The sequence below is a fragment of the Nelumbo nucifera genome, chromosome 5, assembly GCF_055504915.1.
Source record: "Nelumbo nucifera cultivar China Antique chromosome 5, China Antique-T2T, whole genome shotgun sequence".
NCBI lineage: Eukaryota > Viridiplantae > Streptophyta > Magnoliopsida > Proteales > Nelumbonaceae > Nelumbo > Nelumbo nucifera.
In genome coordinates, this window is record NC_142653.1 from 83,634,971 (window position 1) to 83,658,308 (window position 23,338).

Here is a 23,338-nt window from a genome sequence, read left to right on the forward strand (position 1 = left end):
TGACAATAGTTTTATAGGTAGAGTTTTCTCCAACAATGAAATGAACAAGATGGGGCATGATTATTTTTCATGTCGTAGGCTAGTCAATTTTTGTTTTATGGGACTGACTTTTCCTTTTAAAAATAATGTGGCCATTAGCAAGAATTTTGTAACCAAACTCTCTAATATTATTCATTATTGCTTAGAATTGACAAGAATTAAGAGAATGAAGCCCAGGATAGTGAATCAAACATGGTCTTATCTATCGTCTTGTGGCAGTAGAGGGATGTTAACATAGAGAGAGTAAAAAAAAAAAATCAGAATTTGAATTCGAGGTTCAATATCATTTTAATAGGTATTTACTAAAGTGACTTGTCCTGTCCTTATGTTTTGCATTTTGGGTTCATCTATGAGAAATATGTATTATCACATTATATATAAATATCATTTCAATTAAAAAAACATATGTATATGAAAAATATTAATTTGACGTTTTTAAATAGAAATATCAATTTGTATTGATCAACTTAAAATGCAATGGCAAATTTGCAATATAACATCAATGTACCAAACACCCTCTTAGATGATTAATAGGTTGAGTTCCAATGAAATTTCAATACAAATCTTACTTTCTATTCGAATTCAATTCGCTTTACACCCCTAACCCTAACCCTAAATATAAGATCCGAGTTTCTGCATATTTGGGTTCGTATGTTAACCCGAACCGTTTAGTTGAGACAGAACACATGGACCAGAAGAGGCAGAAACAAGAACAACAGCTGCTCAACCAAACTTGTTAACTGTCAGTTTTACTCATCTTTACTGTCAAGCCTATACTCTCTCTCTCTCTAAGCTGATAAAGAAAAAACAAAAAGCTATAAAACTGGAAGCTCTGTCCTGATTTTGTATCTACCCCAAATGGTCTCGTTTTCATTTTTGGCGACATGAATCGGATTCCGAGGGAATCCTTGGCCGGAGGAAGAAATTCTCTGGCGGGACCACAACTTCGAAAGGGACGGAGCAATGTCGGCTTCTCAAGGGAGACGGATGAGAACTTGGATTTGTTCTCCAGGAACCGCCGGAGCCTCCCGGTCGGGTCGTCCGACGAACGGGATGGTACGTACCCGACCTCACTGCCTCAGAGTTACGGTTTTGAGTCTCCGAATCTTTTTCGTTTTCTAACCTGAACTTACTGGAATACCCCTTTAAAATTATTTGTTAGCTGCCTGTTGAGATTACATATGGGAGAATTATGGTCATTTGCTACCGATAATCTGAAAGCGTCTTTCTGTTCCCTTTGTTTTGTCTAATTTTCAAAATTTGTCGGCTTCCACCTGTAGGTTCTTTCTGTTTCAATGAGTATAGAAATTTGAAGGGAACTCAAGCTGATTTTGAGTTAACTGAGTTGAACTCGTATTACTAATGAATTGGTCGATGTTTGTTTGTGTTTAACACCAGTAGTTGCACCTCATATAATTTGCGAAATTTTCTGTAATAATTTAGGAAGCTTTGCCTATGAGCCTCCCACGGTGCTTGGTTGAATCTTTTGGGAGGAACTCGGTCTTTCATTTTTGTAGAAATCATGAAAGTTTTAACACTGTTGGATTAAATTTCCTATTCAGATGGGTTTTGAAGTACCGGAGTTGCTTATAGTAGTAGTTATGAATGTTTTCAGGATCAGTGAAATTGGGGAGAATTTCGGTTGAACCAGTGAAACTAGCAAGGAGCGGAATGGACGATCTACTGTCTTCAGTAGACGGGGGAAAGCACGATTATGACTGGTATCTATCCATAAACTTTCAGATCCACTTCTTATCAATCCCGTGCTTGCTGAATGCTGAATGCTGACATTGATATAATCTCATTTTTATACTGAACAAAGTTCTCTCCCTACTTTTTTTAATCAGTTGAGTTGAGGGTTGCTAACCGCATATTGGTCAAATAACATAATATTTTATGTTTATTTGAGGCCAGAAAGTGCAAATATCTTTTCACTTGAAAATGCTGCTTGAGAACTTCTCAGCAGGCTATTTGGTACAGGTGGCCATCCAGCGGTTGTTGATGGTGATCCCCTTTATTCTCCCTGGCACTCTAGGCATTATGTTGCTTGGAGACTCTCTTAGTGCTTTTCATTCCCTTTAATCATTCAGTCGGAAATTATTTATTGCATTCTCTTGCAAATGAAGGGGGTGCTGAGGTTGGAAAAATCTGAGGAAATTGATTCTCATGGGGTTGAAAATTCTATGGAAAAATCTCTGGTTATTACAAATAAAAGATCAAATCAATTTGGGCTAAGGAAATTGAGTCCAAATAAAATCAATTTGGATGTTTACCAAGTAGAACATGCTTTATCTGAATATGGAATCAACCTCCAACCATGAATCTATGATAATAGTATCCTGAAAGTACATACATATTGATAATGGGGTGTCATTCCCAAAAAGATTCAAGCAACCATGAGACAGGGATCCAGGTTACCTTGATGCAACTGCCCTAAACTTAATGAAATTAAGATAGAAAGTATTGCAGCTTAGGCATTATGACACAGTTTTGGTCAAGCTAACAGGAAAAAAGATAGTAAGATACTTAGTAAATAACATCTCTTTAGATTAAAAAAACAGATTCCTATATTATATAAAGGAGATTTGTATGTAAGAAAATATTAATCTATTTTAAACCCCTAAGGATGGTGTCAAATTGTCATTGTAGCAATATAGTCACTAGTGTAACAGGCTGGCAATGGTGAATGTCAAACTGTCACCATCATTTGATGGTGTAATTTATGGTATATACAAGTTCACAACAACACATCCACTCCCCCCCCCCCCCAACACACAGATACACGGGAAAGAGAAGGGAAAAACAAAAGAATTCTCGATTCCTCAAACTGTATATGATCCATGCAAAACTGTATATCCAGATCAGCGTTGTTATTCTCTCTCTGAAGGCATGCTTCTAATTGTTTCATTATTTCTGAATCATCTTGTATTTTGAATTTATTTCGTTCATTATTTTGCAATTGGGGTATTTCCGAACTTCAAAATGTGACTCTGCCAGACAAGTTCTGCAATTTCACAATTGTGTTTAAATCAAGCCAACCCTCTTAGCTTCACTTGACTCTCCACCACATGGAGTCTGATCTGCAAGTTATTTCAAACTCATTTAATTTCTTAGTGATGTTTCTTTGAAAAAAAGATTCCACTTGGCTCTTTTCTTTCACCAACTCAAACAAAATAACTCACCTTGTTTCTGATTTTCTGAGGCTAATGATAAATATCTCAACCCTAGCAACTATGATGTGGGGAGGATTATAATTTTTTCCTTTTCGTTGACAAAGAAGAGGTAAATATATTATCATATAAAAACCATAGATATGCAAAAAATTGTTGTTAATCAATTAACCTGCCATTGTGGAAACTTTTACTCAAGCTAGCATTTGCAATTAAATCTATACTTTCTTTAAATTCTGTGGATAGGCTTCTCACTCCTCCTGGAACACCTCTTTTCTCTTCATCGGATACAAGTGAGTTCCCTCCAACTTTATCAGCTCCAAGAAGCAGTTCCTCGGGTAGATCAGTTTCCACCACTAAAGCCTCAAGGGTACACATTTCCATCTGTTCTTATTCATTACAAATTTACTTTTATCCAAGTTTATAAATATTATTTTTTATATTTAAAATTTCCAATGGTGTAGGATACCAACCATAATTCTTCTTTAAACTAATCACTTCCCAGGGGAGGACAAACACAACCTTGTTCTGTACAACAAATATCTCCTGGATATGCATTATGCTTCTGACCATTCAATCTACTATATCTTTTGGACAAATAAAAATAACACAGTTTGGCTAATGGTCTATAAACTATATTGTAGATTTGATAGTCATGCTCTTCTAACTGAAAGAGTATATGATGTACAGAGCAGTCGCTCCAAGCCCCCTGGAGGTATCCTATGTACAGAGCAAAGATTCAGGATATGCATTATGCTTCTGACCATTCAATCTACTATATCTTTTGGACAAATAAAAATAACACAGTTTGGCTAATGGTCTATAAACTATATTGTAGATTTGATAGTCATGCTCTTCTAACTGAAAGAGTATATGATGTACAGAGCAGTCGCTTCCAAGCCCCCTGGAGGTATCCTATGTACAGAGCAAAGATTCACAAATCTGATTGGTCTTAATTGGGTTATTCTTCTGAAAGCTTTTATTCCAACTAAATAATCTCCTGAGTAACAAGTTCCTTAGTTCCTTACTGACCGACAAGGTTTCAGGCTAAGCTGAAGCTCACACTATAGGTGAAGTCAATCAGGCAATCCAACTTGAAGATTGGGTTTTGACCAATTTCAAGTCAGGTGTGAGTTATGCTGTCAGTATTACTTCAGTTTTGGTTTAACACCAACTTAGTGGTCGCTGACAAGTTGCCACCCTCTGATAGAAATGGTTGATTCAAACTGGCAATGCAACCTCAACAACCATTACTGGCTTATCACCAATAGTGTTACCTTCCTAGTGGACTTTTGTTGTAAATAGAATATTTGGTTGCTGGTATAGAACTTATAGCTAATTAGTTTTCTCAGAGTTGATGCATATGCATGTCTAATTTTTTATTTCCTCTTTATTTCAGCTTTCGGTAATGCAATCAGAGAACAACCATTCATCAAGACCAACTAGAAGTAGTTCAGTAACACAACCTTCTGTGCACTATAATACAAACTCTTCTAATAACTCCAATAGAACTTCAATGCTAAACACAAGCTCAGCATCAGTCACATCTTTGTACAGACCATCCACCCCCACTACTCGTTCAAATTTGTCATCTAGTACAAGACCTTGCACCCTATCTTCCCGGTCAATGCCATCGCGATCATCAACACCATCCAAATCCCGGCCAGGTCCCATCAGCTCTCCTAATGACAAAACCAAAGTACCCCAAAATTTAACACACTCTACACTAAGCACCAGACCTCAAGTCCCTGCAAACTTGAATTTTCCATCATCTCGACCAAACTCACAGTCATCAACTCCCAATCGTTTGACCCAAACAGCAGTTCCAGTTCCAACTCCATCAGTAGCTCACTCAGCCTCTGTGGGCCGGCTTGCAAATGGCCAAAATCCAGCACCTGCTTCCCGTGGAAGTTCCCAAGGACCACGGGCCCGGCCACCATCACAGCCCATTGTGATTCCTGATTTCCCACATGATACACCATCTAATCTGAGGACCACATTGCCAGACAGACCAGTTTCTGCTGGTAGATCCCGACCAGGTGTTGCTGTTACTGTCAGGGGAAATTTGGAGGCACCTGGGCTTATCCCACGGAGGCAGTCATCACCTTCAAGGGGAAGAATTTCAGAACTTTCAGTGAAGGGCCGCTTGCATGCTAATGTTGGGGCACCTGAATTACAGAAGGTCTCACCGGTATTGGAACCTACAGTTCGGAAACCTGTGAAGCCCACAGCTGTCATTGAGAGTACTGGGTTTGGAAGGACAATCTCAAAGAAGTCACTAGACATGGCTCTCAGGCATATGGTACGTCTCTTATTACAAGAAGAAAACGAAGAATACATCCGTTCTGGATGTCTAGGCAGCATCTTGTACCAATTTTCTATGACGGAAAGGTGCACAGAAATGCTGCTTGTAAGTTGGAAACTAAGCAATTCAATCTGCTATACTAGTATAGAACATGGATATCCAGATAAATCTTTTGACTTCCTCTTGATGCCAAGGGGAAAGAGAGAGACACAACATAAACTTATTTACATGCTATTCATAAATAAAATGCTCAGAAACATTCGGTGGGCCATGTTTTGTTCTAGTATAGCTAATACTTGGTAATGGAAGGTTGTGATCGCGACGGAATGGCATGTGCAGTTTGGTGGGTCAGAAGGTGATTTACCTCTCTGTTTTCCTTAATTTATTTGCTAATGGTTTAATGCAGGATATCCGAAATGGCACAGGGAGCATTCGTTCTTTGGCAGGAACTACTCTATTCCCTCAGAGCATCCGTTCTAGCAACCCGAATGGCCAACCTGCTCGTCCCTTGGATGCTCCAGTTTCCATCAGTAGCGACAGTGCCCCATCTGTCAGCGGCAATGGAGCCATATTGGAGAATGGAAACTGTACCGATAGGTCCACGGGGAGGGAGGCCAAGGAAGATGATGGTCGACCTTCAGCAAAACTGAGTGAACAACCAGATATGTTTGAGAGCTCTCGTTATGATGCGATTCTGCTCAAAGAAGACATGAAGAACACCAACTGGCTGCACAGTGTAGATGATAAGTTTGATCAGAGCCTCATTTTTTATCACCGGTTTGATCCACTACCCGAACCATTTGGCCTTCCATAACCTGTGGAGTGTTATTATGGTTTCTTTTTTTTTCCTTTCTTTTTACTTAATTTATGCCTATTTTACATCTATGGCTATTATTTCGAGGATGGAATCCATCAAATTTTCTCCTACTTTCTTTTGCCTTTAGGGTTGTAATGTTGGGACTTGGAAGCATAACTGCACTTGAACCTCGGGGGTTTAGTCAATCCCCTCCAGTCCCCCAAGTATAACTGCACTTGGGCCTGTAATGTTGGGACTTGGAAGTATAACTGCACTCCAAATTTTCCTTGTACAAAGCAACAAGGTTCAAAGTATCGTTACGTATCAGCCAATACGTATCGTTCCGGGACCCTTCCAATACGCCCCTACAGTGGGTGTATCGGGGATCTGACCGGTTCAGGGGATGGAGGGGTCCTAGACCAGCTCCCCTGAACCAGTTTTGAAAAAAATATAAAAAAATATTTATATATTTTGAACCTTGCAAAGCAGCAAAAACACAGGATAATAGAATAACAGTGTACTAAATTTCAAGCGAAGAAGCATTTGATTGCCCAAAATGCCTCCCAGCCACACATCGGGTACACCTCCCATCATTGTTTTCAAAACCAGTCTGGATCAGACGGTTGGACCGGAAAACCGGGAACTGGTCAGACTGGTTCTGTTTTCCCCCCAAAACTGGGTTTTTAAAAAAAACATTGATTTTGATCAGCAAACTGTTGAACCGGGTGATTAACCATTTAAATGGTTTTGATTATTTTTTTATTTTTAATTTTTTTGTCAGAATCGACTGACCGTTCGACCCGGTAACTTGACCCCTGACCGGAGATGTTCCCAATACACTAGTAGGTTATGAGTTACAGTGCTCATGAGCTTTGCTTTTATATGTATTATTGGTTTCTGATGCTATCCATATTTAGAACGAAGAAACAAAAAAAATACGGTAGAAGATTTGTTCATCGTTCGTGTAAAATGTTCAATTGTTGTTTCTTTTTTGCTTTTCATGGATCTACACAACCTGATGGCAGCGGGATTTGATGTCAGGTATGGTATCTGCTACAAGCCTACGAGTCAGATCCTACCGAGCCACCGTCGGTTGGTCAAATGCATTTTAGTTTTACTTCTGTATTTTTGAAAATTTTAAAATACTCACCGATTATGTTATTCGGAGCCTTACAGTACATTACATGCCAATTTGCAAACTATGGCCATTCATACCAAGGAGAAGACGACCTGGATCTTATAAATTCTCTAAATTATAATTGGAAAGCTTTGTTTTGTGTTATTGTGCGTTAAGAAAGTAGTGTCTATCAATCAATGATTCATAGATTCTCGGAAAAAAAAAATGTTACAGTTGAAAAGTCATATTCCAAATGCCACAATGATCCAACCCTCAACGAGAGACAATTGGCGAGATGGTAAAGACCATAACTTAAATGAGAAGAAAAAGAAGCCATTAAGCAATAGCGTGTGCGGAGATATTTCATTTAGATACTTTCGGATATCTAACAACACAGTACGCATTACCAACCACTGGGGTTGAGTTATTCCCAAAGATTCCATAAATAAGACAAATACATAATTCTCTGAATGATGAAACGCTGTCTACAGCAGATTATGACTCTTGTGCGCCATGCAGTCTGCTGCTTTTTGGGTCTACCTGTGGCTGTGGGTAATGATTGTATTTAGATTCTATTTACTCAATTTGACATTTATTTTAGGAGCATGGCTGGGTTTAATTTACACGTAACTTGTTTGTTCTTCAAGCCTCAAGATCATCTGGTTAGCTCGGAATGAGTTAATTTTTAACCAGAACTTTTGGAACCTTCAAATGATTATCAAAAAAGTAAACTCGCTTTTCCTAAGCCAAAGTCTGCTCAGAATTCAGATGCAAACCCTGAGTCTACATCTTCCCGACTTTTGCAGAACCATTGGTTTAAGTCACGCGAGATTCCTGAAGCTGAAGTTTGATGGCGCCAATTCAATCTCTAAACCAGGTATTGGTCTGATTGTTCGAGATGAGAAAGGAGTAGTGGTGGCTCGGGCGATTCCTGTTGAGGCCAATTCGGCTTCTTCCACTGAAGCTTTAGCGCTCTTTGAAGGCATCAAACTAGCTTTGCAACTGGACCTCAATTCAATTATTCTCGAAGGTGATGCAAAAATACCTATTCTCTGTTGGAGGTCAACCCAAATCTTCTTTGGAGCCTTCATGTGCTCTTATCTTTCCTGCAATAATCTACTCAATCGCCTTTCCTAACTACTCAGTTACATTCACTCCCAGATCAGGTAACAAGGCAGCCCACAAACTTGCAAAGTTTGCGCCGTCTTGCTCGTCACCTAAAACTTGGTCTTCTTGACCAGAATTCTTGAAAAAGTTTTGTTTCGCAGATGTAACTGATAGTTTGAATCATGGTTTTGAAAACCGACCCAGAAATGGAACCGTTTTTACCACCGTTTTCCGGTTCATCGATTCAACCGTCTGGGTTGAACGGTTTGACCCGTGACATCATAAATAAAATAAAAACAAAAAAATATTTATAAATAATAAAAAATCATAAAAATTAAATAAATACAAGAAACAAAGGATGAGATATTGAGATTCCACAATTATTTAGTCACCTATTGCATTCGTTCTCGGCTTTAATGGCTGTTGTAGAAGTTTCTGCTGCTCAAAACATGCTAGCCGGAGTAGGAGGTGGTTGTCGGTGCAAGAAAGCCCCAATATTACAAAAAGGGGGAATGACTAATGAGCAGAGATTTGGGAGCAAGAGGTGGTTGTCGGTGCAAGAAAACTCCAATATTACGAAAAGGGGGAATGACTAATGAGCAGAGATTTGGGAGCAAGAAGTGGTTGTCGGTGCAAGAAAACCCCAATATTACGAAAAGGGGGAATGACTAATGAGCAGAGATTTGGGAGCAAGAGGTGGTCGTCGGTGCAAGAAAGCATCAATACAAGTTGGCCGATGCAATCCTTGGTGTGTTTGCCGGTTGCCGCTGTAAATCTTGGTCACCGGCGGTTGATTGTTCGGAAGCGCAAGTGTGCTGCTGTTTGCTAGCTCCGCTGCAAATCTTGGTCGTCGCCTTTAAGTGCACAAAGGCTGTTGGCCGCTACAAATCTTCGGTTGAAAACGCAGGTGTCGTTCTCTTCTTTGGTCAAAAGAGATGCTATGCCAAATCTTGGTCGTCGGCGGTTTCTATGCCAAATCTTATGGATTTGTACCCAAAACCAGTGACTCCACTGTGGTCGTCGGTGGTTGGCCGCTGGCCCGCTGCTACTACCGCTGCAAAATCGCCGGCCGCCGCTGCAAGTCCTTGATAAATAGAGGTTGCTGCTGGTTATAAAATGCAAACCGCTGTATATAAAGCTTACCACCGTCGCCGGTCGCCGTGAATCGTCAGTCATGGCTCCTGCAAGTCCTCAGTCGGGGTATGAGGACTGAGAGGAGGAAAGGGTTAGAACGAAAATGAATGACTTTCGTTCTATCCCTAAAGGCCTAATTTGTAAGTCTTTTTTTGTTTTTATTATTTTTTTTTAAATCAACGAAAATGAAATTTGTAAGCCGTGAACCGCTGCCCAGGTCGAACGGTTTAGCAATTTGACCACCCGGATCAGCGGTTTTCTGACCTTTTCAACGGTTTTTTAGGATTTAGCGGTTTACAATATAACCAGACCCGGAGGACTGAACGGTTACCGGTTTTCTGGTCCGACCGTCCGGTCCGATCCGATTTTCAAAACCATGCCAATCACCGTAACGAGGATGAAATATGAATAGAATTCTCCCGTCCAGATCTGTGCTCCCAAGTCCCATCTTTCTTTTTCCACGTGTATGCGTATCACCCAAAAGTGGCATTTTCTTCATCAAATCAGCCCAGCTCAGAATTTACTAGGCCAGGGGAATGCATCCGACCGTGAATTGATGCCAAATTCACGGGCAGTATGTGGTTTATAGGGGGGACAGGGCTAGTTGCAAAGGGGGCTGGAATTCAGAATTCTGCATCGTGTCTCCGTACTTTTCCCCCACTAATTTTGCAGCTCATCCTCGCCGATGATTCTACCTATTCCAAATAGGTTGTATGAGTTACGCAAACTACAATCTTAATTCTTTAAGAGTGACTGATGTGACAGCCTTCCTTAATATAGGAGTCTTCCTTTTCATTCTCTGGTGGAGAGACCAAGACATTACCCTTAAACATGTACCATTCACGTTAACACACATGACAAATACTTGAGATATCTACAAACAAACAAGAGAGGCCCAATCCAACACGACCACAGCTTTAAGAGAGCTTTTAACATTTGCAAGTTGCGACTACTTACTAAGCAAAATTATAATAATACAAAGCATGCCATTAGCACACAAAGGAATGGAGGAGAAATATTTTGACGTTTACAAAGAGGAGTCCACTAAAAGTATCCAAATGTTCTAAATGTGCTTTCATAATGCTTCACTTATAAAACTCGAAGTCTGTGTCAGGCTTTTTAACATTTGCCCTGTAACCCTTTTCAAAGTCCTTTGGAAGTATAACATACCGGTTCTTGCGAACCGCATGCATTCCTGCTTCTTGACAAATTGCCGCAATCTGCAGTTGCACCAAGACAGGCAGTGAGAATAGTATATGCATTCCTAAAAAGGTAACCTACTCGAGTTTTGAAGTACCATATATTGGTATGGACTATGTATCGACTCATTGACTGTACATACTGATACACCGGGAATATCAATCACAACATGGTAGAGAATCAGATGATACAGTGGGCACTGGGCACTGGGCACTGGGCATGTTGATTATAACTTGATATCTATTTGTTTTCTTTTCCTTTTTAAATTGCATACTCCCCTATAGGCATTTAAAAATTATACACTACCATGGCAAGACTTAAATTACAAAAAGGTAAATAACGGTATTATAATAAATAAGCCTATAAAGAAAAAAATCAAGAGTACATAAAAAAACATTAAATTAAACAAGCAAGAGAGAGAGAGGGAGAGGAAAGTGTAAACGATATGCATAATATATAAAAATAATGTATTATAAAGCACATGTTAGCAAGATGTAGCCATAGTTTTCATATCATATTAAGGCACGTGCCTGTTGCATAGGCAGATGCTTTGTTGCTACAAAGCCAAGGTGTTTAAGCAAAGAACCCAACCATGGGTGCTTAGTTGCCTAGGCGACACCTTGATAACTATGACTAAAACGGGCCTTTTTCTTTTTCATTTCTACTAAAATGAGAAGGCATCATAAGAGAACTTTTAAGACATGAAGAATGAAATAATGACAAGATCAATGGATGTCAAAATTTTGACAAATTATCATAACTCAGAAGAGAGGAGTTTTATTCATCAGTAACAAAGAGAGCTTTTGGAGCCCAGTGGTGGAAAGATTTGAAAAAAAAGACTTGTCTCTTGGAAAAAGAATTCTCACTGGGTGGTAGGATTACACTGATTAAGGCCACGTTAGCAAACTTACCCATTTAATTTCTTTCAATGTTTAAGATTCTAGGGAAGGTTTGTAGTAGGTTGGAGAGGTTGATAAGAGATTTCCTTTGGGAGCCAGGAGAGGAGAAGAGGGACCACAAGGTTAGCTGGAAGGTGATGACCAAAAGTAAAAACTATGGGGGTTTGGGGCTTGGGAACATTGGGAAAAGGAATTCGGCTCTTCTGGGAAAATGGCTTTGGAGATTTCCTCTAGAGCAGAAGAAGCTATGGACTAGAATAGTGGCAAGCATACATGGGCTGGAGCAAGATGGATGGGATGCTGGAATCAGAGCAAGGACCACAAGCACTTCACCTTGGAAAGCCATTCATGATTTGCTTCTAATCTTCTCCCCACATGTCAGGTATGATTTGAATTCAGGTAATTCCATAAAATTCTGGGAACATATTTGGGTGGGGAATGTTCCTCTTAAGGAACAGTTCCTTCTTTGTATGCTCTTTCTAAATTTAAAAATGACCCAGTTTCTTCTTTCATCACCCCTTCCTCTTCCAATTCGAGGTTTGGGTGAAACCTGGGTCTAAGGAGGGCTGTGAGGGATTCAGACCTTGATAGTATTTCGAGCCTATTTGAACTTCTTGATAATGTTTTCTTGGACCCTTCTAAGGTGGACTCTAGAATTTGGATCCCTACCCCCACGGGCTTTTTTTCCTGCGCTTCCTTCTTCAAAGTCCTTTGCCAGTCCACCAGTCCTGCAACCTCCCCTTTCCCGATTAGTGAGGTTTGGTGCAGATTGATTCCTCCTAGGGTTGGTAGTTTTTGTTGAGAAGCCTATTTGGAAAGATTCAACACTGGGGATGTGCTCCAAAAGAAGAGACTCGATACTTGTTTGTCACCTCATTGGTGTGTTCTTTGCAAAGCGGATGGGGAGACTAGTTTTCACTTACTGGTGTCTTGCCAATTTGCAAAGTCAATTTGGGAGTGGGTTTTTTCTCTCTTTGGGTGTAGGTAGAACCCTGCATCAGATTTGCAGAGTCTATTTTCCCCTTCCTTTTTTAGGTGGCACATGAAAAGGGAAAGGACTATGTGGAGAGGTCTGAGGGCTGCAGTATGCTGGACATTATGGGAAGAAAGAAATATTAGGATCTTCTCAGGAAATGGGAGAGGGGCTAAAGAACTGAGGGTTGTGATCCACATAAAGGCAGTATAGTGGCTGAAATCACTAGAGCTATTTACAGACTACACAGTGGAAGACATGTTGAGAAAGTGGGGTGAGACTGGCTTCTTAAAGTTAAATTTTGATGGGAGTTGTAGGGGAACCCGGGACAATTAGGGATTGGAGGTGTTTTTAGGGGTGAGAACGGGGTCATTTCTGCCGTGTTCTCAAGCCCAATTGGTGTGGGGGATTCCCTTAGAGCTGAGATCTTGGCAGTTATGGAAGGAGTTCAGAAAGCCAAGGAGATGAATGTCAGGAAACTCATAATTGAAGGGGACTCAGAGGTGGTGATAGGGTGGCTGATTAAAGACAACTGCGGTTTATGGAACTACAGAAATGAGAAGAGGAAATTCAGGTGGCTGGTGCGAGAGATAGAAAGGGAAGCAATGTTTTGGGCTAATCTGTAACTTAATTGTTTCTTTTGTTTCTTTTTCTCTTTTTCTCTCTTTGGAGGGTTTAAGTTGTATTCGGAAGATAAGAGTTTTTGTCTTCCTTGCTGTAAATAGTTTGATATTTCAATGAATTGAATGAATCCATTATTGATCAAAAAAATCAGTAACAAAGAAACATAAGAATATGATAGTTTGATATTTCAATGAATTGAATGAATCCATTATTGATCAAAAAAATCAGTAACAAAGAAACATAAGAATATGAATGAAAGGAACCCTAATGATAATAATCCTAAGAAATATTTGAGCAGTCCAACAAAATATGCATTAGTTCTCAAAAGATAGCATCCACCAGAAAATTAATACAGGATTTAAAAACACTTTCCTATAAAGAGATAAAGAGTTTATATACAAAACCAACTTAAAGATCAAAATAGAATGCACAATCAACTGACCTCAGCAGCACTAATTTTATCAGGCCTAGAAACATAATCTTCCAAGTCTACCTCATCACTTAAGTTCATCTTAGCAGTGCAGACCTGTAAAGAGAAAAAAAATTATTGTAATTCAAGACTTCATTTATGTTGCAATGCATCATTTTGCACAGAAGTGTCCAAGGTCTTACCTGAAAAACAAGCCTTTTCTGACGTCTATCAGGCAAAGGAAATTCAATCTTCCTGTCAAGCCTTCCAGGACGCAGAAGTGCAGGGTCAAGTGTGTCAGCCCGATTGGTCGCCATTATTACCTTCACATTTACTGTTTGGTCAAAACCATCCATCTGCAAAACCCAGGCCAAAAATAAGTAAATAAAAGAACAGTTCCAAATTTACAGATGAAAGTTGAATCAGAGTAAGGCATGAAAGTAAGAAAACTTGCTCTTCATCATCAACTGCTAAATTCAATATATAAAAAAAAACAAATGCATTTGAGCCATGGTTTGTTTCTTTCTCCTTGGAACTCAACAAGGTCCCTACTGCCTATCTTTTTAATCTATGAGATATAAATTGTACCTGGTTCAGGAGTTCCATAAGAATTCGCTGAACTTCTCTGTCTGCACCAGTTTGGGCATCGAACCTAGCAGTAGCTATGGCATCAACCTCATCAATAAAGATAATTGCAGGGGCATTCTCTTTGGCAAGGCGAAAAACATCACGGACCATTCTCGGACCCTGATAAAAAATGGACAAAATCTGTCATAAACCAAATACAAGCAGAGGGAAGAACCAAAATTAAACAAGGGGGAGATAGAAGAATAAAATGAACAAAATTTAATGCAATACAAGTGCCAATGAAACACATAGAAATAGTAATTACTAATTAGACAAAGAAGGTCCAAAGATTTCCACTAAAATTATCTGTTTTTAAGGAAATTTACAAGACAACAAAATATACAACATGCTCAATCACTGAATAAAAAGAAAAGTTGGAAAAAGCCTTACCTCACCCAAATACTTCTGAACAAATTCAGAACCAACTACTCTTATGAAGGCTGCAGTTGTATGATTGGCAACAGCCTTGGCAAGCATGGTTTTGCCTGTGCCAGGTGGACCATAAAGTAAGACACCTCGAGGGGGATCTATCCCAATCTGTTTGTATAGCTCATGATGTGTCAAAGGCAATTCAACAGCTTCACGGATTTCCTGCTTTTGAATGTCGCATCCCCCAATATCCTGACCCCATTAGAAGGAATATTGTAAGATAAAAGGCAAGTATTTGAAATGAAGACCAACCATTTAGATTGAAAATGCTGACTTGCAAAATGTACAGGCATAAACAAGAACTAACAACTAACCTAAATCTAATTCACCCTAACTAACAGATAAATTATGCAACCCACATTTGTTAATTACTAAACCCCAACTGAATGCAAAAGGAAACAGTATCAAGTTTCCTTTTTCCATAGTCCTCATTACTTATTAACTGATATTACCAATACACTACTTTCCCAATTCCAAAATTTACATTTCAGAAATAGGCAGGTGGGTAGGCATATGAAAACTAATTTTTCACCCCAAAACCATTGAAAATTAAAAACAGCATCAAGTTTCAAATCAGTTATTTAGTAATACCTTCTTTTGAAGAAACATTATCGAACTTCAACCCAGCATTTCTTAATTACATCTTTTTCCCCTCAAGGCAACTGATATCATTGGCAAATCAACTAATGATGGCTATCAATTGACTACAGAGATTTTGTGTTAGACAAGAACACCTCTCACCATAGTGGAGGGACTTGAACCTTCTGGAGTGGATTCAACATTCATAGCAAATGCAAGCATGCCTAAAGGGGAGAAATACTTATGCCGGTAAGACGCCCATAGGAAAACCAATACTTATGCATTGCCTCAAAAGAACTATCAGACTTGGAGTGTATTTCTTATGACTTCATTATGGGAATTTTGTTTTTCCCTCTTTGGATCAACCTTTCTTTTGACATGCAAGATTTCCTTTGAGTTGGCATTAGTGTTTTTAATGCAAATTTGTTCTTGCGATCTCATAGAAATACAAAGTTCAAGATGCATAACACATTTGCTCTTTCTCTATTTGCAAGTCAAAATAGGATTTATAACTATAGTATAGGTATAGATAAGGGTTTTAATTGGGGTCAAATGTTCGTTTCTGGAACTTTTTCGAGTTACACTTAGTAGTAATAGATCATCAAATTAGTAGTAGTAAAGCCCTGTTTTCTCTGTCCTTTGTAACTATACCACTCATTTCTTGCACACAGCACACCCTTCAGTATATCTACCTTCTAAATTACTGATAAAAAAAATATCTACCTTCTAAGTTATGCTCATCAAATTGATTTATATTTTCTTATAATTACTTAGATTTAACATCATACTAAGATAGTAGACTGTAAATATCTACTATTTGATCATGGTTCATTTTCCGCATTAGGATTTTTGTACTCTCTTAAAGAGTGGTACTCCATCTGTTTTGCTTTAGTTACCACTTCCCAGAATCAAGGACTGGAGCAGGAGAGAGATTGGGCCTTGAAACTTTGGAGCTTCAATTTTGAAAAAGTTCCAAGCATATAGAGTGGCACTATACCATGTATGTATATGTGTCAACGCCATGAAGTTGAGCAGGTGATACTAAGCACCTTGTCCTATCTAAGTGAGGACAATTCCTAGATAACAACCAGGCATAACCTAGGTGTCAAAAATAGACAAATACATAGATATATGCATTTTCTGTGATACAAAGATATTATTTCATAACTAAGAGTACACAACTACACATTTCATTCATTTAAAAGCATACTACCCAAAGCTGGATATCATGAATGAGTGCACAATAAACCAAATGGCACACATAAAATATCAAATTGTCTCATAGTAGTTTACAGCGAAGTTCCTGGCCTAGGTATTCCCCAAACAAAATGTTCACTTTTAACTCTTGATATGGCAATAATTGATCAAAAAATAAATAAATAAATAACTCTCGACATGGGAAGGGAATCAGCCACAGTTAACTTGTCTAAGTGTCTATATTTAGCTTGTGCCTTAGTTAACTTGTCTAAGTGTCTATATTTCCATGCAATATCTTCTTCTTGCCTAATCTACCTAAGAAGAACTTGACACTTTTGACAGTCCCCTTCCAAGGATAATTTCTGATCTTGAGAAATAGTTGGCTTCAACCCTTCTCTTAATGTCGGATCTCAGCCTTCAAAGAATTACCATTCCCAATTGGGCATGAATAGCTGAGAAGAGTGTTACCTCCACAGTCTCTAAACTTACAAGACTACAGCCAGCTAGACTATGGTCTTTACAATTGAGGGATAAACTTACAAGCTTCAGGGGTCACTCACCTAGGCCCCCACAGCAAATAGACTCCAAACTAAGCCAGAAGAAATGCCAGTTAGAAGGTGGACTGGTACTTCTGTACATGGGCCCAGATTTAGGGACCAATGCTGTGAAAGTACGGTTAAATCCTGCACACACAATACCCTCTCTTGGAATTCCCAGAAGACTAACCAGATCAGCTTTGATTATCTCCCAACAGTCTGGAAAAAAGGCTATTGTGAAACCAGCAAGGCCTGGAGCTTTTGATCTTTCCATTGAAAAAATGGCTTCCTTAATTTCCTACTCCTAAAAGCTTCTTTCCAAGAGCTCTACATGATCATTCCCCAAAGCCTCCCAATCAAGACCATCAATTGACCATCTACCATTGAAAGGTCATCGAAAAATTGATCTATAATGTTTTGCAGTAGTCATGGCTATCTCATTTTAGTTTGTGATCACAGTCTCTCCCAAATTTAAAGAAGTAATTAGGCTCTTCCTTCTCCTACCATATGCAATGGCATGAAAGAATCGCGTATTAACATCGCCTCCCTTGACCCATTTCTCTTTGGATTTTTGCTTCCAACAGATTTCCTCCCGTAAGAGAGTTGCCTCTAACTCCTTTATAGACCATCTCAGGTCTACTCTATCACTATCAGAGAAGAAACCTTCTAAGCAATTTTCAATCCAATTATAAACAGCAAATTTGCATCACCCTTAACCATATCAAATTAGAACACTGATTCCGCTCAATGGATACATTGCAATGCTTTGCAGAAAAGGATGATGGGGGCCAGTGAATTTATTCCAACTGGTACATCAGCATTTATATTTATGTTGCAACTAGGTGATGGGGTGTGTTAGAACCTGTCATTATTCCATTTTGGTGAACGGGACAGTGGTGTATTTCTTCCCAACTTTATGGGGAATAAGGCAAGGAGACACCCTCTCTCCTTTTTGTTTACCTTGATAGCACATGTCCTAGGAAGATTAGCCACTAGAGCAAACTCTAGGAATTAAATAAAAGGTTGGAGAGTTGGAAGGGATGGGATACCTCTAAATCATGTGCAATCCGCGGATGATATGGTTCTTTTTTGTGAAGATGGTGATCTAAAAGGCCCAGGGACTTGAAACTCAAGATACAACTTTAAGAGCAAATGGCATTGCAAGTTCAGCTTCAGCCCCAGTTAAGGACACTTCCCTACCTAATTGGGCTCCTCTTCCCAGTGGTTTTTTCAAATTAAATTTCAATGGAAGCAGCTTGAGTAATCCAGGTCCTTCGGGTACTAAGGGTGTTCTAGGAAATGAGGAAGGTGTGGTAAGTGCTCTGTTTTTATTTTCTTTTTTGAGGCCAATTGGAATGGGTGATTCTCTCCGGGCTAACATTTCTGCTGTTCTTGAAGGAACCCAAAGGGCTAATGAACTGAATATCACCAAATTGGTTATAGAAGCAGATTCTAAATTGGTAGTGGACTGGCTGTAAGATGATACTGCTAGTTTTTGGAACTACAGAAATGAAATGAGGAAATTCAAATGGTTGACTAAGGATATTGACGTGAAGCTGAACTGGGTAAAAAGAAGTGTGCAAACTCCTTTGCCGATGGCTTAGCCAAACAGGGGGTAACTAGGGATTCCTTGTTCCGGGCTCTCTTGTAATTTCATTCCCTCTCTCTCTCTCTCTCTCTCTCTCTTTGTATTTGGGTGGGAGAGTTAAGAGAAGTTATCTCCCCTAAATCTGTATCTATTTCTCCTTTTATTAATGAAAGTTGCGATTTATTGATTAAAAAAACAGTATTTATATTTATTTGATTGCTTCCGCTAATGAGTACATTTCAGTGCTTTTCAGAAAGGGGCGAAGGGGGCCAGTGAATTCATTCCAACAATTCAACTGGTAATTCAGTATTTATATTTATTTGATTGCTTCCGAAAATGGGTACATTTCGGTGCTTTTCAAAAAAGGGCGAAGGGGGGCAGTGAATTCATTCCAACCGGTAAATCAGTATTTATATTTGTTTGGTTGCTTCCGCTAAATGGGTACATATCAGTGCTTTTCAGGAAAGGGCGAAAGGGGGCAGTGAATTCATTCCAACTGGTAAACCGGTATTTATTTTATTTGATTGTTTCCGCTGTACACTTAACAGATTTAATACCATCGTCCTACTCTTTTAAACCCCTCCAAATGAGTCCACTGGAGAACATGATTTGATGGCAGTACATTAAGGAAATCTCCTCATTCAAGGATTGATGCAGCCCTTGAAGACACCAGAGACTTGGTGACTCCTGTCAATTCAGGTCATGGGAAAGAAAAGAAAAATGAAGTCTAGAACCAAGTTCTCGGTCACAGAAATACATAAAACAATAACCTAATTAGCCCTCCAAAACTCTAATTCATAACCTAAAAACCCTAAATTCCTAAGCGAACTTTAAAGTTTCCAAACCCTAAAAACTTTATATAAGGGAACTTACATTATAGGTTACGTCGGGCTTCTCGGACTGGCTCAACAATGAGATGCTAGAGTCGGCCTCCGGCGGCAACACGTCCACGAGCGCATTCGAGTGGCGATGCAAAGCCACTGAAGCTGAAGGCTTAAGGAGCTCCCGATTAATGGTACTAAGTATCCTGACGTAGTAATTCGACCCGGTCGTCGAGCCAACGATCCCATTGTTCTGGTCGACCATCTCCATGAACTGTCCGATGACGAGCGGCACCGATTGGATCCGCTTGACCTCTTCTTGAGCTCGGAGAAGCTCGCGCTTGAGGTTCTTCTGCTCGTCCTTGACGTACTCTTCCTGGATGTCGATGAACTCGAGCTGCCGCTGAAGCGACTTGAGGCGAGCATAGAGGTCATCCTCGTCGGGGAAGGATGATGGGTCGGAGAAGGCATAAGACTCGGAGCTTGAGGAGGGGATCGACGGCGGTGGGTCAGAAGAGGGTTTTGGATCTAGAACCATCGCCGATGCGGCCATAATTTGCGGCAATGAGAGAGAGAGAGAGAGATGAAATAAACCCCGATAATCAGTATCCCCCTAACCCGTTCTGTTCGACTGAGCTTGCCTATTATATATAGGCGTTTTTTTATAATTAATCGGCTATACCAATAATTAATGCATTACTACCTTTATTTTGGGATGTGGTAATTAACCATGAACTTTTATTTGTGAGACAAAAAAAAAAATCCTCTCCATTAAATTGAGCGATGAAAAAGTTAATCTATCAAAATATCCACTTAAAGAATCATAAGGATATCATTTGAAAACGGCCAACATAGGCAAGAGAAATCTATTTCTCTTTCTTTCAAAAATCGCTAAAAGAACTAACGAAGTTTCTCTATTTTTATGTACAAACTACATGAAAAAAAAAACAAAAAATATATAAAAATCCAGAATTACAACAAATATAATATGCAATTAATATCAAGTAAACCAATAACAAATGGAATTTGTAAAACAAAAATACTGAACCCCAATACAACCTATTTTAGAATATCTCTAAAAAAAAGGGTAATTTAGGAATTCAAAAATGTTTAACAATCACATAATAAATGCTAACAGAGGGTTTTTATAAAAATCTGAAAGTCTGAAGGGGTTTTTATCACGAGTGAAAATTGAGAGAGTAATTGACAATAGGCATGTTCACGGGCCGGGCCAGGCCGGGCTTTGTCTCTTTATCGAGAAGAAATGTCCATGCCCGAGCTTGGCCCTTATATAAGGCTTGAAGTTCGAGTTTGAAACCCAATTTTCACATAAAATTTCTTATTTTGTGTAATTTAATAAATTAATATTATATTAATTTGATAATAAATTAATAAATTAATTTATATTTCTTAAATAGTAAATTAATATTAAATAATAATTTTATAGATAAATACATATTATATATTTATTATATAAATAATATATATTTTTATTATATGTAATAGTATCAAGCTGGGTTTGGGCCCGAATCAAACTTATTTGACAAAGCCTACCTCAGCCCACAGGCCTAAAATTTGTCCAAACCTAAAAAATATCAAATCAGATCAGGCCAGTCCTCCAAACTACCCAACCTATGAACAGATCTAATTGACAATACCCAAACCCTAAAGTATATGGGAGTAATTTGTAATGTACCTTTTTCTTTATCCTTTGATAAGCAATATTAAACAATCTTGCATCCTGTGACCCCGTGCTCACCAACCAGAATCGAACACGTTTCTTCATTGAATAAACAAAGAACTAATAGAATTACTCTATTAACTATAGTTAAACCAGCCACTAAATGAACAGGTCTAATTGAATAAATAATACCCAGCTCGTCGGGTAACCCGACCCACAAAGTATTGGGAGTTAATTTGTAATGTACCTTTTTCTTTATCCTTTGATTGCTATTATAGTTAAACCAGCCATTAAATGACAAAAAAACAATAAAACCAAAACTTTTAGACTTCCTCTCATTCGAACTCTCCTCCCATCGCCTCTCACAATATGTGACCAAAACATTGGTGACGAGCGGCAAGTTTATCTCTTATTTTTTTTCCTGCTCTCTATTCTTCTTCCCCTCTTCTTCTTTCTTTGTAGTATATATTTCCTCTGATTGAGTTGATTTCTGCGTTTCAGTTTCAAACATGGTCACAGACACCAAGCAATTCAGCAACTTCTAAAGAAAAACAAAATAGACCAGAAAAGTATTGATGTTTGGTTTGGCCGACGGCGACAAATAAATTTACTCCCAAACTTCAAAGGAAGGCTGAAGGCTTTGAGGGTCCAGAGGAGATGAACCGAGGCCGAGGCAAATCGCTCCTTCGAATGCTGTAAAAGCCGAGGGCTAGCATTGAGAAGGGCTTTCAAGGGAGGACGAAGCGTTGCTCCTGCAGTGATGAATCTACAAGGGAGAAGGTGTCAGAGGCCTCGGGTGATAACCTAAGGTGAGCACTCCAACGGTCAAGTTAGAATGCGTGTAAGGTAAGCAGTGAGTCTGGAGTCGAGGGGTCCAGACAAGGTCTCAAATAGCGCTAAGTCCTTGGAGGAGAGAGCACTAGAGATCACAAAGGTTTCAAATCCCTTACCTTGTGGGGGGTGCCTTGCATTTATAGTCAGAGCTGCCAGGGGGTAGTTAGGCTCGGATGGCCCAGATACGAGCCATACAAGGGTCTGGCGTGATGTTCTCCCAGAGCCACGTGGCGTCTTGCGATTGGGTCCGCCTGGTCTGCGTCGGATAACCCTGAGCGTCCTCATGGTTAGGGGTGCCCATGAAAAATCAAAAAATTGAACTGAACCGAGAAAACCAAATCGCAAAATGCGGTTAACCGAACCAATCAACGGTTTTGGTTCGGAATTTTTGAAAAATCGAAGGACCGATTCAGTTTTTGATTAACCTACAAAAAAAACGATGGTTAACCGAACCGACCAGTATATATATTTTTATGTATATTTTATATATATTTTTAATATATGTCACATATTTCTATGTATTATATATGAATATATACTTATATTATATTTATAATGATCTATTTATAAATATATTATATATATTTCAAATATTTATAATATTATATATCATTTATTATTTATAATATAATATTATACATATATTTGTATAATATATATTATAAATATAAAAAACTGAAAAACCAAAGAATCGAACCAGTCAAAAGCCGAAACCGACAAACAGGTTAACTGGTGGTACCAGTTCGGTTTCGGTTTGGAGAATTGGAAAAACTGGTACCACTAGTTCCATGGACACCCCTACTCATGGTAAGCCTATGTTGGCATCCTCTACTCGACACGCGTCAACCTTGTACAGGCCAGCCGAATGCGCCTACATTACTTGCCCCCCACTCCCGAGGCCGAGGTGGGGGTTTGAAAGGGGTCTCGGCTTTGGCCGAAGGGAGTATCGATACTGGTAGGTGTCATCGGGCTTGTTCGGTGGAGTGTACCCTCCAGTAGCGTCGCCTTCGTCGCGCTTCTGCTTCAACCTGATTTCAGTTCATCGAAGAGAGGTGAAGTCGTGGATGCCTCGGCCTTAGCTAGGGAGCCCGAGGTGGAGGGGACCCGGTTGTACCGAGCTTGTGCCTTTTACTCATGTGGTGACGGTCCGGGGCCGTGCGCCCTACGGGATTCATGAGTTGGCACGTCAGGGCCGTGTCTGATATGGGTTTGGTGCGAAGAGAGCATTCCGTAGGGGGGACGAGCGCTCTGGGTGAACCAATGGGTTATGGCA

General features: G+C 39.4%; 2 protein-coding genes across 3 annotated transcripts; one reads left to right on the forward strand and one right to left on the reverse strand.

Annotated features, from left to right (window-relative positions):
• Positions 1-796: 796 nt before the first annotated feature.
• Positions 797-6,439, forward strand: LOC104593737 (uncharacterized). Of its 2 annotated transcripts, none has more exons than XM_010253700.2 (5): positions 797-1,095; positions 1,655-1,760; positions 3,456-3,579; positions 4,609-5,511; positions 5,921-6,439. In XM_010253700.2, the coding sequence occupies exons 1-5, from the start codon at positions 924-926 to the stop codon at positions 6,326-6,328; spliced, it is 1,713 nt and encodes a 570-aa protein (XP_010252002.1). In that variant the 5' UTR covers positions 797-923; the 3' UTR covers positions 6,329-6,439. The 2 variants fall into 2 exon arrangements, with proteins under 2 accessions (XP_010252002.1, XP_088744069.1); XM_088887943.1 differs by lacking the exon at positions 797-1,095 and adding an exon at positions 1,292-1,315.
• A 4,156-nt stretch (positions 6,440-10,595) lies between these two features.
• Positions 10,596-20,191, reverse strand: LOC104593735 (26S proteasome regulatory subunit 6B homolog). The gene is made up of 6 exons (XM_010253698.3): positions 19,603-20,191; positions 14,791-15,021; positions 14,362-14,520; positions 13,977-14,129; positions 13,807-13,890; positions 10,596-10,888 (listed from the first exon to the last, which is right to left on the reverse strand). Exons 1-6 carry the CDS (start codon positions 20,101-20,103, stop codon positions 10,754-10,756), a joined length of 1,263 nt encoding a protein of 420 aa, XP_010252000.1. The 5' UTR covers positions 20,104-20,191; the 3' UTR covers positions 10,596-10,753.
• Positions 20,192-23,338: the final 3,147 nt, after the last annotated feature.

Excerpts from the sequence above, each read along its gene's own strand:
- LOC104593737 (XM_010253700.2), top strand. The coding sequence starts at position 924 with ATGAATCGGATTCCGAGGGAATCCTTGGCCGGAGGAAGAAATTCTCTG. Across the intron at positions 1,096-1,654 it reads GTCGTCCGACGAACGGGATG|GATCAGTGAAATTGGGGAGA; the intron begins GTACGTACCCGA and ends GAATGTTTTCAG. Across the intron at positions 1,761-3,455 it reads GGAAAGCACGATTATGACTG|GCTTCTCACTCCTCCTGGAA; the intron begins GTATCTATCCAT and ends TTCTGTGGATAG.
- LOC104593735 (XM_010253698.3), bottom strand. The coding sequence starts at position 20,103 with ATGGCCGCATCGGCGATGGTTCTAGATCCAAAACCCTCTTCTGACCCA. Across the intron at positions 14,130-14,361 it reads TTATGGAACTCCTGAACCAG|ATGGATGGTTTTGACCAAAC; the intron begins GTACAATTTATA and ends TGGGTTTTGCAG. Across the intron at positions 13,891-13,976 it reads AGAAAAGGCTTGTTTTTCAG|GTCTGCACTGCTAAGATGAA; the intron begins GTAAGACCTTGG and ends TTCTCTTTACAG.